This window comes from Chionomys nivalis, chromosome 2 (genome assembly GCF_950005125.1).
Source record: "Chionomys nivalis chromosome 2, mChiNiv1.1, whole genome shotgun sequence".
NCBI classification, from domain to species: domain Eukaryota; kingdom Metazoa; phylum Chordata; class Mammalia; order Rodentia; family Cricetidae; genus Chionomys; species Chionomys nivalis.
This window is the reverse complement of record NC_080087.1, coordinates 6,022,403-6,037,791: the sequence shown is the minus strand read 5'-3', so window position 1 is coordinate 6,037,791 and position 15,389 is coordinate 6,022,403. Positions and strand designations below refer to the sequence as shown.

Here is a 15,389-nt window from a genome sequence, read left to right as displayed (position 1 = left end):
CACCGGGTTGCTCAGTTTCCCAGGAAGCTCGATGCATGAATGTGCTGTGCTCCTTAGTGGCCCCAGTGGCCGGGGATACGCAGCCTCTGGTGTGCCCATCCTCCCAGTGAGGCGTAAGCATTAAACCCCAGGGCCTGTCGAAGCCCAGACTCGGTCTCACTCTGGCCAGCCTTGCTCTGATCCTCCCTCTTTATCCTGTCGTAGCTGAGGGAGGATCCAGGCCTCTGACCAGCACAAGATTCACACCAGCATGGACACATGATCCGACTTCTTAGAGATGGGTGCTGGCCTCACAGAGGTGGAGCCCTGAGTGAGGGAAGGCCATGCTTAGACCCTTGGGATGCTGGGAGACTCAAAAGATGTCAGGGGGCACTTGGATTTGTGGTCTTGTAACATACTGTCCTTGGCAGCAGAGGACTCCAAAGAATGTGTCGTTCTGAGCCTTCAACTCACTTGCTGTCTGTCTAGCTGGGGAGATAAAGTTTATGGTTTCACGCCACAGATAGCCGGTTACATAGGGCGACAGATACGTGGACGAAGTGTCTGTAGATCGCAAACGTCTTGTATACAGGCAGGAAGAATTCTCTCAAGGGAGACGGCTTTTATGTTGAGCAGATGTGTGAGATCCCAGGCCTGACTTTAGAATGGGTGATCTTTCTTCCATAAAAGAGATGAATTATGTTGTCAGTGGTCAGAAAATGTAAATATTGACTACTTCTGACAGCCTGGGCATGAGCTGTCATTGAGTAAGCCTAGGGAAGGCCATTGTCAACACGAGCAAGTGGCTCGCGGATTCGAAGGAGCGAACCTGGGATGTGGCTTCTCCTTGGTCGTTCAAATCCACCACCAAAGGCATGTTTCTCAGAGCCAGCATAATCTTGTGGGTGGTATTATGTCATTATAGTTGGTTATCAATTGAACATGGTGAGACTGCCCAAAATTCTTCACAAAAATGTTTTCTGGGAAACCTCTCCTGGCCCCATGGTCGCTGAGCTAAGGCAGGGCTGGAGGTGGCTTCTCCAGCACCAATGGTGTGACAGCCAGCCTCTCAGTGTATTGGAGTGTCACCAGCACATACACCTTCCAGATGCTTCTCTGTCCTTTTCTCCATGGGGATCACCTGGTCTGGATTCGGCCCAGGGACACAAAATGGCAGCAGCGCTCGCTTCAATCCGTTGTGCAGAGTGCCGTCTGCTTAGGAGAATGCTGTCCGGGTCAAGCTGTGCTCCTGCCATGGATGACCTGAAGCAGTTAGTGGCTGTGATTAGGACTCGTGGTGGCTTGTCCCACAGGCGGTGCACAGCTCCTGTTCCTGCAGCCGTCCCTCCACTGTGGTGTTCCTTTGCAGGGCTAATTCGACAGCGTTCTTACCTGTGTTTTCAGACCTAGCTTGTAGTCGTTTTCCCTGGAGGTCAATGCTCTCTTCCTGAAGGTCATACATTCTCTTCCGAGAAGGAAACTGTGTTCTGCTGATTGTGAAGGATAATAGTGCCCTCTGGCCCACTCTCTGAGCCTGCAAAGCAGCCGATGGACAGTCACTGCTGTGACCCTTGGTGGCTGAGGGATGGGTCTTTGGGAAGCGTGGACTGGAGTGACAGGAGGAAAGGGACACGGGCAGGGTGTTGGCAGAGCCTGCATCTCACGACGCTGCTGCCGTGGGATAAGAGCACTGACTCGTAGCTCCACAGACACGCATACCTGCAGGACTCTGGTGACCAGTGCAGGCACGCATTGATGGCTCTTGTGTCATTGGCAACATCTTGACATTGTCCCTGGCTGGAGCTGGTTCCAGCCGGCAGAGTGTTCTTTTCAGCTCTTCTGTGTTTGTTTCTGTCTTAGCTGAGGTGTTTCATTAGAAACATTGACTCATTCAGAGACTAAGCTTCAGCGGCTGTCTGCATCTGAACAGATTGTCTTTCTAAGCTAACTCATTTATGCCGTTCAATTCCCATTTGAGTGATTTCAGATTCCGGGGAGGGCGGGTAGGGGGTATGTGGGGAACACTCCAAACACAGGTTTTAAGTGCCCTTTTTTCAGCATGAGGGGACTGAGGCCAACACAGCAAAGGTCCCCAAACCACATTCTGCAGGGATGTCAGAGGCCAGGATTCTGTGTCCCCCTCACTCCCAGCGTTTCGGCCTCCTTCCATCTCCCCATCAGGGAACCATCTGCTGACTTGTTGTGCTTCAAGTATTTACTCTGTCAGGGGTTTCTTCTCCTGATGAGCTATCCTGATGAAAAGCAGAGTGAGAATAACCCTCTTGTATGCCTTCAGCTCTCAGCCCCCTGCCAAACCAAACCTCAGCCCTATGGTTCTTATGTGACAAACACCTTCTTTGTGGAAGACTCTGATTGGTTGTTGACCTACCCGCCTGTGTATCCTGGAGTCCATCGTGTGTTGTTGGCAGGGTTGCCCTTCTGGACATACAGATGTGTAAATGTAAGGACTAGACCCTGCTTCGTGCCCACCTTCTTCAGCGTTTGCACAGTGTGAACCGGAAGAGGGAAGAACTTCTGGAAGGAGTGACTTTAACCGTCATGTCATTGAGACAGTTCCATGTGAAGAAACAAAGAGCAGATCTTGGGGAATTAGGCCTGGTTAGGCAGCCCACGCGGTCACCTTGATTATCTGTGGGTTTCTTCTCTTCTTGGGCAGGGGGTAATTTTCTGCAAAATGTTTTGACTCCCAAATATCTAGGAACTCTGCTGCTCACAGACCATTTTCTGTCACGAAGGAAACCTTCTAAAGCTGGAGACTTCCTTCTTCACCTGGGAGACAAGTGGCTAAACTCTGATCTTTGTTCAAACTGAGCAAGCTCAAGGACATTGAGGATGGCTAGCAGCTTTTCAGACGATGGCTACCTGATTTGAGGCCGTGGAGAGATGGTGGAGAGATAGAGTCATCTTTCTCTGCCACCGCGATTCACCAGGTCATGGAGTGGGAACTTTCCCATAGGGAAGAGGCACGGGAAATGAGAGCCAGCGTACATTCTGCTGGGACGAATGGCCTAGGTGCAAGAAGGCTGGCTAGGCGTGACTGAGGCAATAGGAAAATCAGCCCTGGCCCAGCATATAAAGAGAGGGACCCCAGTCCCACAGCAGCTGGCCTGGAGCTCCCGGCCGCAGAAATGATTTTCCCTTTGGATGCTAATTTGATTGATGCCAAAGGGTTTTTCAGAGTCAGAGCCTGAGTTCTCCTCTAATCTCTTTTATTTTGAGAAAATATCCATTCTTCCCCGCAGTCTTGATTAACTGCCATCAGCTGTGTTTTTCACAGAACAAACACGTTTCAGGTTGGTTTTTTATCAGCTCCCCGAAACTCTTCTGTATTTCTGTCTGCCCTAATCCGTGTCTTGGGGCCGAGAAGACAGAGAAGCTTTACACCTACCCTCTTCTTCTTCCGCCATTGTTGATTTTCTCCTGGGAGCCATGGTCAGAGGAGATACCCACTCTGGAGTCTCCAGGGTGTGGAAGAAGGTGCTGTCAACTTGGCATAGGCAAGGACCCTTCTTTTTATCTAACAGAGTATTTCTCCAAGAATAATGGATGATTTTTTTTTTATTTAATCAAAAAAAAAATAGGCTTTGAAAACGTGAAGGAAGAGGGTTTAGATCAAATCCACCCTGGGCTCCATAGCAAGACCCTTGCAGAGAAAATGACCTTTGCAGAGAAAAGCTTGCAAAAGTCATTCCAAAGACATGACCGGGAGTGGACTTCTCTTGCGGACTCCAGGAAGAGTGAGGTCTCTGAGTGTCTAATGATCCTTCACTGTCCTCACGTGTCTGTGTGAGCGTCTTCTACCCTCACCCTGGTGGGTGCTCTGGGGCTGCTCAGTGTTGGACAGCGTGCTTCTTTCATGCTCTGGATTGCTTTATCTTCTGTCACTTTTTGTGTTTGCTGCTCCCCACAATGGTGCATCCTCTCAAAATTCTGGTACAGGATAGCAATACCCCATACTGAGATCCCCATCAAGGGCCTCTGCTCATGCTGTGCACCCCAGGCTAACCCCTGTGTGGGATTGTGGGGGGGAATCTCTATTCATGCTGTACATCACACATTAACCCCTGTGTGGAATTGTGGGGGAGCTCTGCTCATCCCATGCACCCCAGGCTAACCCCTGTGTGGGATTGTGGGGGGATCTCTATTCATGCTGTACATCCCACATTAACCCCTGTGTGGAATTGTGGGGGAGCTCTGCTCATCCCATGCACCCCAGGCTAACCCCTGTGTGGGATTGTGGGGGGATCTCTATTCATGCTGTACATCCCACATTAACCCCTGTGTGGAATTGTGGGGGAGCTCTGCTCATCCCATGCACCCCAAGCTAACCCTTGTGTGGAATTGTGGGGGAGCTCTACTCATCCTGTGCACCCCAGGCTAACCCTTCTGTGGGATGGGGTTTTTACACCTGCATTGCCAGCAAAGCTGCAGCTCCGCCTCCTGCCAGTCACTTGTGGCCCCAACATTTCACCCAGTGTGACTGAGGGTGACCTCCTCTTGATCCTGTGACTTATCAACATCCAGGCCAGAGGGCCAGCTCCAAGAAACGCACACTTATTGCGAGTCCTGCATGTCTCAGTTCTCTAGTCTCTGCCATCATCCTCTCTCAGGCTCTCTGAGACTGTGGGCACAGCCTCTCGTCATTCCCTCTACTGTCTCCTTCCCCTAGGCATTTCAGTCAGGTCCAGCCACGGGTCTATGCCATGTGTATGTTTCCTGCCTCCTCCCGGGGGTCTCATGCACCTCACGTCGGCATTTGCTGGCCCTGCATCCCTGCAGCGTCTCGTCTCTCCACTTTCCTCTGCACTCACAGCCTTCCCACCAATGGTCCCTCCCTCCCTGCTGCACCTACTTCTAGATGGCAGAGCTTCAGCTTTGCACGCTAGATGCTAGCACAGAGTACACTGAGCAATGGTGGTGGAACCTGAGTAGGCAGGGAGGCTGTGGGAGGGAGAAAAATCCGTGACCAGGAAGTAAGAATCAAGCTTCATCACCCAGCCATCCAGCTTACAAAAAGGCCCAGGAGGACCTGGTCCATCTGCTATCTGCATTGTCCCCAATTCCATTATCCTGTGGCTAAGGAGAACCATCCCCATGTCTACTTTTCAGTCCCAGTCGCCTCCAAATCCACCATCCCACAGGCCATTCCAGTTGACCTTCATAGGATAAAGGAAAAAGAAAACTCCCTGAGAAGTTTCCAAACCCCAGATCACTCCAGGGTTAACTCAGCTGTGGAACAGGCTCATGTGACTTCCCCTGCCCCAGCAGTGGGAGGAAGAATCTCTGACCTAATCTCAGACACAGCCTGGCTGGGAAGATAAGCTAATCTTAGCAGATATCTTTACTTTGAACCCTGCCATCCCCTTGGGTTACTTGAGTTGTGGTGGCCATCCCCATCCCCCACCCCTCACTGGACGAACACCTGTGCCTCCCGAGCCCTCTGACCTCTGCCCTGTCACTACAACAGCAGTGCCCAGCCTCTGGCAAGGTGCAGCTGTGCACCCTGCGGAGGAGCAGCAGGAGTGCCTAGCTGAGCAAGGCGTTCTCTCGTTCTCTGACCACTGCTTCCCCTTCTGTAAAACGGGAGGGAATGACAGGCTCGCCAGGGTCTTCTTCCAGGTGTGATATTATGTTACAGCCCATCACTCCTTGCTTTGGAGTGTGTCTGCTTATAGGCTTAGAGTATGGAGCTACATGGGACATTGGGGAGCAATTCTGGAGTTCCCATGGCTCTCACTCTGCTGCCTCCCGAGTGCCCTTCTAAGGGGTGTCACTGACCACTGCAGTGACAGGAGCCGCTATGACAGAAAGTTCAGTGTGCCTGTAAGAGTGAGAAGCCTATGGAATCTCAAAGGACAATCACAAGGACCCCAAAGGGATAGTTGAGGACACTTGGCCGCAGGTTGGTGTGCATGTGTGCTCTATGGGACGTCACCTGTCACTCGGGATGAGGTGGGAGACACTGACCCCAGTTCCTTGAGAAGCAGCAGCAGTGAGCAGCCCACGGGAATGCTGATCCTGACGGGGCCAGGGTGGATGCCAGGCAGACAGCTCTCCAGTCACTGCTGATCACTGCACAAGGCTCGCAGAACAGCAGATCAGGTAGCCTGGAGCACTGATGCGGGAGAGGGGAGGGGAGGAACGTGAGTGCCTTGATACACAGGTTGACAGAGCAAAGTGGAGCAGGCTGTCATTGGAACCAAGGCACAGGGAAAGACCGCTACCTATACCGTGCTCGACACGCCAGGTGTAGCAGTAACTCCATGTAGCGTCACCCATGCAGCTCCCACCGTATGCCCCAGACCTTCCATCGTTCCAGAAGGAGCTCTGAGCCGTCAGACAGCAGCTTCCTGTTCCTCCCCAGGCACAGTAACCACTACTCTACATTCTGACGATGAGAATTTGCCTGTTCTGAGTGGAGTCATGGGACAATTGTCCTTTCCATCCAGGCCCCTTTCTCTCAGCATGAAGTCCCTGAGCTTAACCTGACCTGGGTTGTGGTTCATGTAGAATTTTCTCCTTAGGACAGAGTGCTGCTCTGTCGTGTGTACACGTGTGTATCATGTCCTCCTTAGGACAGAGTGCTGCTCTGTCGTGTGTACACGTGTGTATCATGTCCTCCTTAGGACAGAGCGCTGCTCTGTTGTGTGTACACCACATGTGTATCATGTCCTCCTTAGGACAGAGGGCTGCTCTGTTGTGTGTACACGTGTGTATCATGTCCTCCTTAGGACAGAGTGCTGCTCTGTCATGTGTGTACATGTGTGTATCATGTCCTCCTTAAGGCAGAGCACTGCTCTGTCATGTGTGTACACCACGTGTGTATCATGTCCTCCTTAGGATAGAGTACTGCTCTGTCGTGTGCACACCATGTGTGTATCATGTTCTCCTTGGGGCAGAGCACTGCTCTGTCATGTGCGTACACCATGTGTGTATCACATTTTATCTGTCCATCTCTTGATGGCTGCTGAGTAGTGCTGATGTGAACATGGCCGCACAGATATCTAAGTCACAGCTTTCAGATCTTGTAGATAGATCTAGAAACAGAGCTGCTAGGTTACATGGTCACTGTGTGCTTACCTGCTCCACAATAACTGTACCATGTTACATTCCTAGCATCACATGTGGGTTCCAGTTTCTCCACATCCACCAGCATTGGTCATAGTCCACTTTTTAACATTACACCACCCTGGGCAAGGATCTCTTTAATAACACGTTTGGCGTGTGTGCTACCATTCCAATAGTGACGAGCAATGTAGTAGGATGCTCTTGTCACTGCGGGCATTCCAGATGTTCAGTCCTCACTCAGAGAGGTCCTAGGGGGTCACGCGGAGGCTGCCTCCTGGGCATACGAGTTACCCTGTGGAGTCTGAGCATTGCTCTTATTTTCAAGTGGTTGTCAGTCTCTGTTCTGTTCATTTGTTTTGCCTCAGAACTAATTACGTCTGTATTCCAGATGGTTGAATGTGAGACAGTGGGAACACTGAAAAGAATGTTGTACTACTACTACTACTACTACACACACACACACACACACACACACACACACACACCCTCTACCTCCATGGTCCACAGTCATCCTGGCGGGGAGAGAAAGAATTAGCCCCTTATTTCCTCTTGCATCAGAAATGGAAAAAGTACTTTTTGGAACTTGGAATGCTTCAGCGAGGACCCTAAATGAATGCTAACGCTATTGAGTGAGAGTTAGGGACTGCACAGGTCACTGGGTGCCAGAGTGTCCCTTCCTGGGCTGCCCTCCCTTACAAGAGGGGTAACAGATCTTGACCTGGAGAGCTGAGTCCTTGCCAGCTCCTCCTCTCACTCACCCAGCATCACCTGGAGAGGGTCAGCCCCACAGGCTCTTCCTGATCCCAGAAGGTTAAGGTAGAGGCCTTTTCTGCCACCAAAAGTGTCTAACCGCAATCCTGTAGAGACACCAGACCTGACCTCAATTCATGAGAAATACAAGTTAGAGGAAGCTCCAGTCAGACAGACCTCAATGTGAATCATTCTACAAGAAAGCTGGCCTGGACTTAGTAAAAAGTTGGGGGCAGGAGGAAGGTATAAGATTGTTCTCTTCTGGATGCAAATCAAATGCAACCATAGCTACCAACACAATAAGAAAATAGCTTTTGATTAGACCCAAGGCTGAGGAAGTAAGCTGCAGATGATGGGCGTGAGGGGCCTGGAAGCCAGAGACACTGTAGGATGATGGGACACTAGAATCAGTGAGGAGCACCCCTTAATCCTAAGGCGTACGAGTCGATTCTCCTACAAGGAGAATGTCGTGGTGTCTACACTATATTTTCAGTGTTTCTGGTATAAAGAAAAAGAGCTAGAAGCAAGGAAGCAAATGTGTCGACATGTATGTATTCCTTAGACCCAGGCGTAGGTGAGGGTGGCCATGCTTCTGCTCCATGTTTCCACGGGTGTGCGGCTGGCTCTGCACTGGGTCGTCTGCTGTTGGGTATCGGGCCCCGAACTCTCCGCCTGCATTCTGAAAGCCTTTGTTTTTGTCGTGCAGTGCGGGACCGGGTCAGGTCTAAGATGGAGAGAGACATCCTGGCGGAAGTGAATCACCCGTTCATCGTCAAGCTGCATTATGGTAAGGGCAGCAGGTGTGGTATGCTTTGATCCCTAGGATGGTGTCTTTGATCAGAGGAGACCGTGATGATAATAATTGCTGCAAAAGAAGACGATCCTGTGTCAGAATCCTGTCTCGTGCGGTCCCTTAAATCCCCACTCTTCAGTCTCTTTCCTGTTTGTTTCTCCTGAAAGAGCAAGATGCCCTTCTTCATCCCAAAGACTGTGAGGTGGGGCTGCCCATCATGGTGACGTCACCACGGCTAAGCTGGTACAAGGGCCTCCACCATGGTGAGACACGATGGCATGCCCAGTGGTGATCAGGATAGGGTGTGTTGCTCACCGACCCTGACCTTCAAGGTGGATGAAGAGAGGGAGGGCCATGCAGTGACCCTCAGACTGCCGCTTGGGGAAGGCGGTTGTCTCAGGCTCTCGAGGTTGGAGGGAGGGCCATCAGTGACCCTCAGACTGCCGCATGGGGAAGGCAGTTGTCTCAGGCTCTCGAGGCTCTGAGCAAAGCCCACCTCTCTATCCAACACCAGTTCTCTGCCTTTGCGTCTCATCTGAGGAGCAGAGGGAAGAATGCGGAAATTGGTGGTTCCTCAGCTGTGTCCCCCACAGCACACTTTGCTTGTTAAGGGGTTCATATGAATAGAGGTCACAGAAGAACCACAGCACAGTCAGAGGTTCCTAGAAACAGGAAGCAAAGGCATGAATGCCCTGGGGTGAAATGGGGAGACTCCCAGAGACCAAGAACAGTTCAGGCCTGTCTTGAGTCACACGGTGTACCCTTCTCCAGAAAGAACAAAAGCTGGCTCCTCTGTGGGCTGTAGGGCGAGGTGGGACCCTCAGCCTTCCCAGCCATGGCAGCTGTGGTTAGAGCCTCACCCTCTGCCGGCAGCAGTAAGGCAGGAAAGCTTGGTCTCTCACTTCCCCCCTTCCCGTACAGTTCCAGCTGCTGGTGGGCTGTGGTCAGAGCAAAACCTGGAGTTGCCATCTGGAGTGTTTCATTTTTTAAAACTGAGTAAGCCCTTTATTTACTGAGTGCTTCTCAAATCTGCATGTCATCCCTACTCGGGCTGTGCTAATCTTCTCAGGATCGTCCCGTTCCAGGCTGTGTGCTAGGGTTCAGGCTGTTTTCACCAGGAAATTAAAAACCGGGCGTCTTACACAGACTTTTCAACAGCTGTTCTACATTGCTTCTGTTTCCACTGCCCCTCAAGGCCCACACTGCACGCACTGCAGTCCACATAGCCCCCACAAAGGGTCTTCCAGTTACCAGCTGTGTTTCTAAATGCCAGCATTTATAATAGTTCCGGAATTTTTAGAAATGAAATAAAAAAATTCAATACTCAGAAGTAGCAGGACCCTCGGACCTGATGAGAAGTGATAGATGCTCCCTGATGTTGGCCTGACCATCATGATTGCTGACCCTCTCTGACATTGACCTGGCCACCAGTGCTGGCAGACTCTCCCTGGTACCAAGCTGATGATCACTGAAGTAATAACGGCACTCTGTTCTCTAGGTCCTTATGTGCTCAGGGGCCCCTCGCTCCGAGGTGTGCCTTTGGTACGTCCTGGGTGTGAGCTGTGTAGACTGTGGGGTTGCTACCAATAACTTCATGTCGTGCATGACATAGACAGGCAGGCAAAGCCGTCCTCCACATTACTGGCGTGGAGAGGGTCCATAACGGTCCTCTTGGGCTCTGGGTAGAGGAATGCTCTTCCACAGAAGGGAACTGAAGTGCACCTCCTGCTTATCAGAACCGTCTCCCATCAATGTTTCAGTTTCTGCCCGTGACAGCCTCCGTGAGCAAAGCCTACTCAGTAATGTCAGAGGTGGGCACACACTTGGACAGACAGTCCTCTCCCTGAGTCCCTTAGTCACTCTGTGACTGGAAGGTATACGGACGGAGGAGAAGGAAAAAGGAAGTTCTAAAACCCAACAAAGTGAGAGACACTGAACCTAGCCCCCTCCCCTTCTGTTGGGCCCTGTCTCAGTGGTCAGCGATGCCCGTCTGAATGAATGGCAGCTCTCCAGGCTCACAGCTTTGTTGAACTGCTGAGACACCGGGCTTTGGGAAGAACAGAGATTCAGGGTCAGAGGGAACAGTGATCAACCCCGTATTTCCTCCCACAGCCTTGTTGAACTGCTGAGACACTGGGCTTTGGGAAGAACAGAGATTCAGGGTCAGAGAAAACAGTGTTTGCTGGTGAAGTGCTCAAACCCCGTATCTCTTTCCACAGCCTTTCAGACCGAAGGCAAGCTCTACTTGATCCTGGACTTCCTGCGGGGAGGGGACCTCTTTACCAGGCTTTCTAAAGAGGTAAGTGACCTGCAGCTCACGGTGATTTTCTGTCTTGGAAAACAGGAAGGGAAGAGCATCTTGGGGATGGGTGTGTGAGGTACGTGCATGCTGAGTGATGTGGACATTTAGCGTATGTAATGTGCCATGTGTGGCGTTTGGCCTGTGTGATGCGAAGTGTGTGGTAGATGATGTCCTATGAATGTGTGATAAATGTGTGTGTACCAGCTATGGCTACACACACCCACAGCCCAGCATTCAGGAAATTGAGGCAGGATTTGGACTTCACTACCAGATTGATCTGCAGGGTAAGATCTGCATGGCTGCATCAGCAAACCTTCTAACACAGTTTGTGGTACCATTTGGGGATGACGGCATTTGATGGCATCTCACTTCTCATCCTGGGAAGGCACAGTTAACGCCATACGGACCTCCCCCTGGATAGTGGTCTCCATGTGTCTGTTTTGGAACATCTTGTCAGGTTCTTTTCTCACTGAATAGGCCTCATGGGTGTCTAGCTGCAGAGTTAGTTCTGTGTACCAGCACTTCAAGTAGAACTCTCCAGAACTATACCATGAAGGGACTATGTCCATCCTGACTTGAGGGGCACGGAGCCAGCTTTGTAGGATAAGGAAATCCAGAATTCTGTCTATAGCAGCAACATTCTTGTCTTCTCATTTGAATGATTCCAGAAGGCTCAGTACAAAGAACAAGAGTGCAGTAGCATGCTGACGGGGTGTGCCTCACATTTTCCCCACAGAGTACTTTTTAGTTGCCTGTGATGGTGGTGTTCAAATCGTCCCCTTTCCCTCCACCTTCCCAGGCTTTCAAGAGAGTCTACATTGTGCCTTGCTTAGACAATTAGCAAATCAAGGTAGAGTGTGTGGCCAGACGGGAAAGGGCTCCTAGAGACTGGAGTTTTTCTCCCTTTGTGTCCTGGAGGTCCCTGGAGCAATGGCACATGTAGGGGAAATTCTGGACTCTGATGATGGGATCTTCTACTTCTCTTAGCTAAGAAACCCAGACCTGCGCTCTTCTTTTGTTCAGTATCTGATGAGATAGCCTGTAGCTGGGCTTCTTGATCAAAAGCCCTGTACCTCCTTACATTGGGACATGTAGATTATTATTGCAGAGGGATAAAGTGGCCACATCTGGGTGCATGGGTTCTTTGGGGGTTGGGGGGGATGGCAGCTTAAAAAGCCTTTTCCTGGCTTCTCTCCTTCAGCAGAGCACTGGACAGTAGTCTGTGTGTGTGGTCACCATGACTGCCTTCAAGGACTCACCTGTGGGCAGTAGATTAAAAATGGGTTTGGGGACTCTGCAAGATGTACCTTGAGGTGTAGGAAAGCAGAAAGAGATAATAACTCTGTGTATTAGGTGAATCCAATCATGAAGGGGAACTTGGAACGTGGTGGGATTTGACTGTAAAACCTACTGGATGCATTAACTGGTGTCAGTGCATCCAGAAAAGAAAGCAGCAAGCGGAGAGGTGCTGGTCACACATGGGAAATAGAATGGGGTGGAGGGGTGCTGGGAGTGGAGGAGGGTCTATAGTCCAGGGCTGGCTCCCAGGGGTACCAGCTGACACTTTGTAGGCCCTAAGACAGGTCTCCTTATTAGCAACTGAGCCCTGTCTGCTTGGCTGGTGACATTCACCACACATTTTAGCTCTGGTGTCAAGCCACATTCAGTTTGCATGTGGGTTTTTTTGTGTGTCTGCTTTCAAAGAAAATGCAGTGGTAACGTGGAGTGCAGTCTCTTCAGCACGGATGTCTCGTGGTGAGTGTTTTGTGAGGAACCTGAGGAGATGGTCCCGCAAAGGCAGCACTTCCTGTGCTAGCATGAGGACCTAAGAGTTGGGGTCTCAACCACCCATCTCAAAAGGCTGGGTCAGCAGCTCACCCCTGTGCTCTCAGCACTGGGGAGCAGAGCCAGGTATGGAATCATGACATCACAGGGCCAGCCAAGTATAACCAAATTGGTGAGCTCTGTTTTGGTGAGATTTCCTTTCTCAAAAAATAAGGTGGAGAATGACCAAGCAAGACACCTGAGACGAACCTCTGGCCTCTATGCACATACATGCAAACACATCTGTATGCTTACACATGCATATATACAAAAACATGCAAGGACTCGCCTTCCCATTGAGATTACTGTAGAAGCATGAGTGGGACAGGACAAAGCTAATGTACTGAAGGCTCCTGGCTCCAAGACGTCCTGATACCATAACCAGCCTGGAATGCAGCACCAACCCCAACAATCACAGGCTCCCCTCCAACCAACACATTGTACTTGGCAGGATGCATCCCTCTGTGCAGAGGGCAGGTGGTTAGGCTGCCAGTTTGCACACCAGCCCAGGGACAGATAGAAGAGGGGAGGGAGAAAGGTAAAATTGGAGACCCATTTTCTATAGTCCTCCAACCGCCAACCATCATGAATTCACACCGGAGCATCCCTCATAAGACGGGATCCCGGGGTTACACTGCAGCCTGAGCAGTTTGCCGGCTAAGGGCAGTTGGTGGTGGGCTGAGGCTGTGCTCACAAGGCTAACCAAATCAGCTCCGTAAGAGTGCAACCTGCAACCGTGAGAAGTCTCCTGCAGTAGGAGTGGTGGGAAAGCATCATGGGAGAGCCAGGATCTCAGCACATGTATTCTGGGACAGCCCTGGTTTCTGCGATGCATGTTTTAAAACAAGCAGTCGTGGGAGAAGCTGAACCCTGGTCCTTTCATACCCCTCTAGGTCATGTTCACCGAGGAGGATGTCAAGTTCTACCTGGCTGAGTTGGCGCTGGCCCTGGACCACCTTCACGGCCTGGGGATCATCTACCGGGATCTGAAGCCAGAGAAGTAAGGGGAAAGGCATTCACAGCTTGCGGGGTGTCTGTTGCCAGCCCACGCCAGTGGCTGTTACCTAGGATCTGAGTGGGCTGGGCACCGTGACATGGGGGTGGTCCAGTGCTGGAGTTCCAAGAAGGCTAAGCAGGTGTCATGGCCTTACCTTGCACAGGTGCTCAGCAAAGGCAGGGTAGGCATGTCCACTGTGGGAGGCCAGGCCACATCCCTTCTTCAGCGGCAGGTGGGGCCTGAGACAGACACACATACCTCTCCCCCGCCCAGCAGCTACCACCCAGAGCCATGTCACATAAGAGATTGTCCCCACCACCGCCTCTTCCCTCCTGCTGTCATTCAGGCTTGGACACCTTCCTGCTGCTGCTCTAAGCTCTCGGAACATGGTCGGTTCGCCTCCTCTGAGATGGCTAGCTAGTAGTTGGGTCAGATTAGTTCTATCACAGCATCAGCTGAGGGGCGGTGGCCACAGGGCCCTAGGTCATGTGTATATTTTCATCTCTGCTGTAGTCTAAATGAAAACAGGAACTACCTTTTGCAAAGTAATGGGATTCAGGGTTCTGATTTTCTTCCTGCATGGTCTGTGAGTGGCAGCAGAATGCGCAGGAGCTAGCACTGACTCATGCAGACAAGAGAGGACTTAGGAGGGGCCTCTGACCAGTCATGCGGTGTCCCTGGCTGTCATGCCACCTCTGAGATGTTTCCAAACCAGGACAGCCTGAAGTCATACCTTGAGTTCAAGACATCACATAGTCAGGATGGACATCACCCTGCTTCTCCTTCTCTTGCACCCACACTGCCTTTGGATAAAGACAGCTGCTTCTCTGAAGACATGGCTGTCATCTGGGTTTGGCGGAGTGAAGTGTGTGCAGTGTGTAGCTCTGATCACCTATTAGTCAACAAATTATCACTGACTGATCCTATGAATCCTGAAGGCCCTCTCTTCAGGAGCCCAGCGGGAATGGGAACTTATGACCTATACTTGACCCCTCCATGGGCAGGAACAGGAGGTCAGAATGACACCTCAGAGCAGGTTGGATATCATGTCTCTTAGTGCTGACAGTATCCCCTGTACCCACCCACCACAGGTGACCGCCAAGCCTGGCTTCCTCCCAGGGCTCATGCAAAGCTTATCACAAGCTTACCTCACATTAATTCAATGGTGTTCATGAGCCTTATACAAATCTGTGCCTACAGCTATGACCCCTACTACAGAAGACTTCTGTATGCTCAGAGCCGTTCTGGGCATCCAGACCTTGGCTCCCACTCACTTGTAAAGGCTGAGCTGGTTCTTGAAGCTAAAGATAGTAACATTTAATTACAGGATAAAAACAAAGATTTTGTGGTCCAATTAGAATTATTTGGGAATGAATCTTGAATTTGCTTAATTCTGTGCAAAAACTCAGTATGACTGAGAAGCAAAGATGAAAACATTAAACATCTGCCTCTTTAATTATAACTCAGCATGTTAGTTAATATACTAACGTTTCCCGGAAAACACTGACTGTCCTTTAAACCTGTGGCCCATAGTTTCCATGTTGTCGATATACAGAAAATAGCATTTACGCTCAAGTGTGGTGGAGGGCACAGCCAGGTGACCATGGCGAGTTCAAATGTCACGTACCCGTAATGAGTTCAAGTGTCATGTACCC

At 50.9% G+C, this 15,389-nt stretch overlaps 1 protein-coding gene across 4 annotated transcripts in view; it reads left to right on the top strand.

The window, feature by feature from the left end:
- Rps6ka2 (ribosomal protein S6 kinase A2) overlaps nucleotides 1-15,389 on the top strand; it is a 252,979-nt gene that overhangs the window by 181,844 nt on the left and 55,746 nt on the right. For all 4 annotated transcript variants that reach the window (XM_057761330.1, XM_057761333.1, XM_057761332.1 and 1 more), the window contains 3 exons: nucleotides 8,525-8,605; nucleotides 10,831-10,910; nucleotides 13,631-13,737. In XM_057761330.1, the coding sequence (XP_057617313.1) occupies nucleotides 8,525-8,605; nucleotides 10,831-10,910; nucleotides 13,631-13,737 (268 nt within the window). The remainder of the gene's footprint in view (nucleotides 1-8,524; nucleotides 8,606-10,830; nucleotides 10,911-13,630; nucleotides 13,738-15,389) is intronic.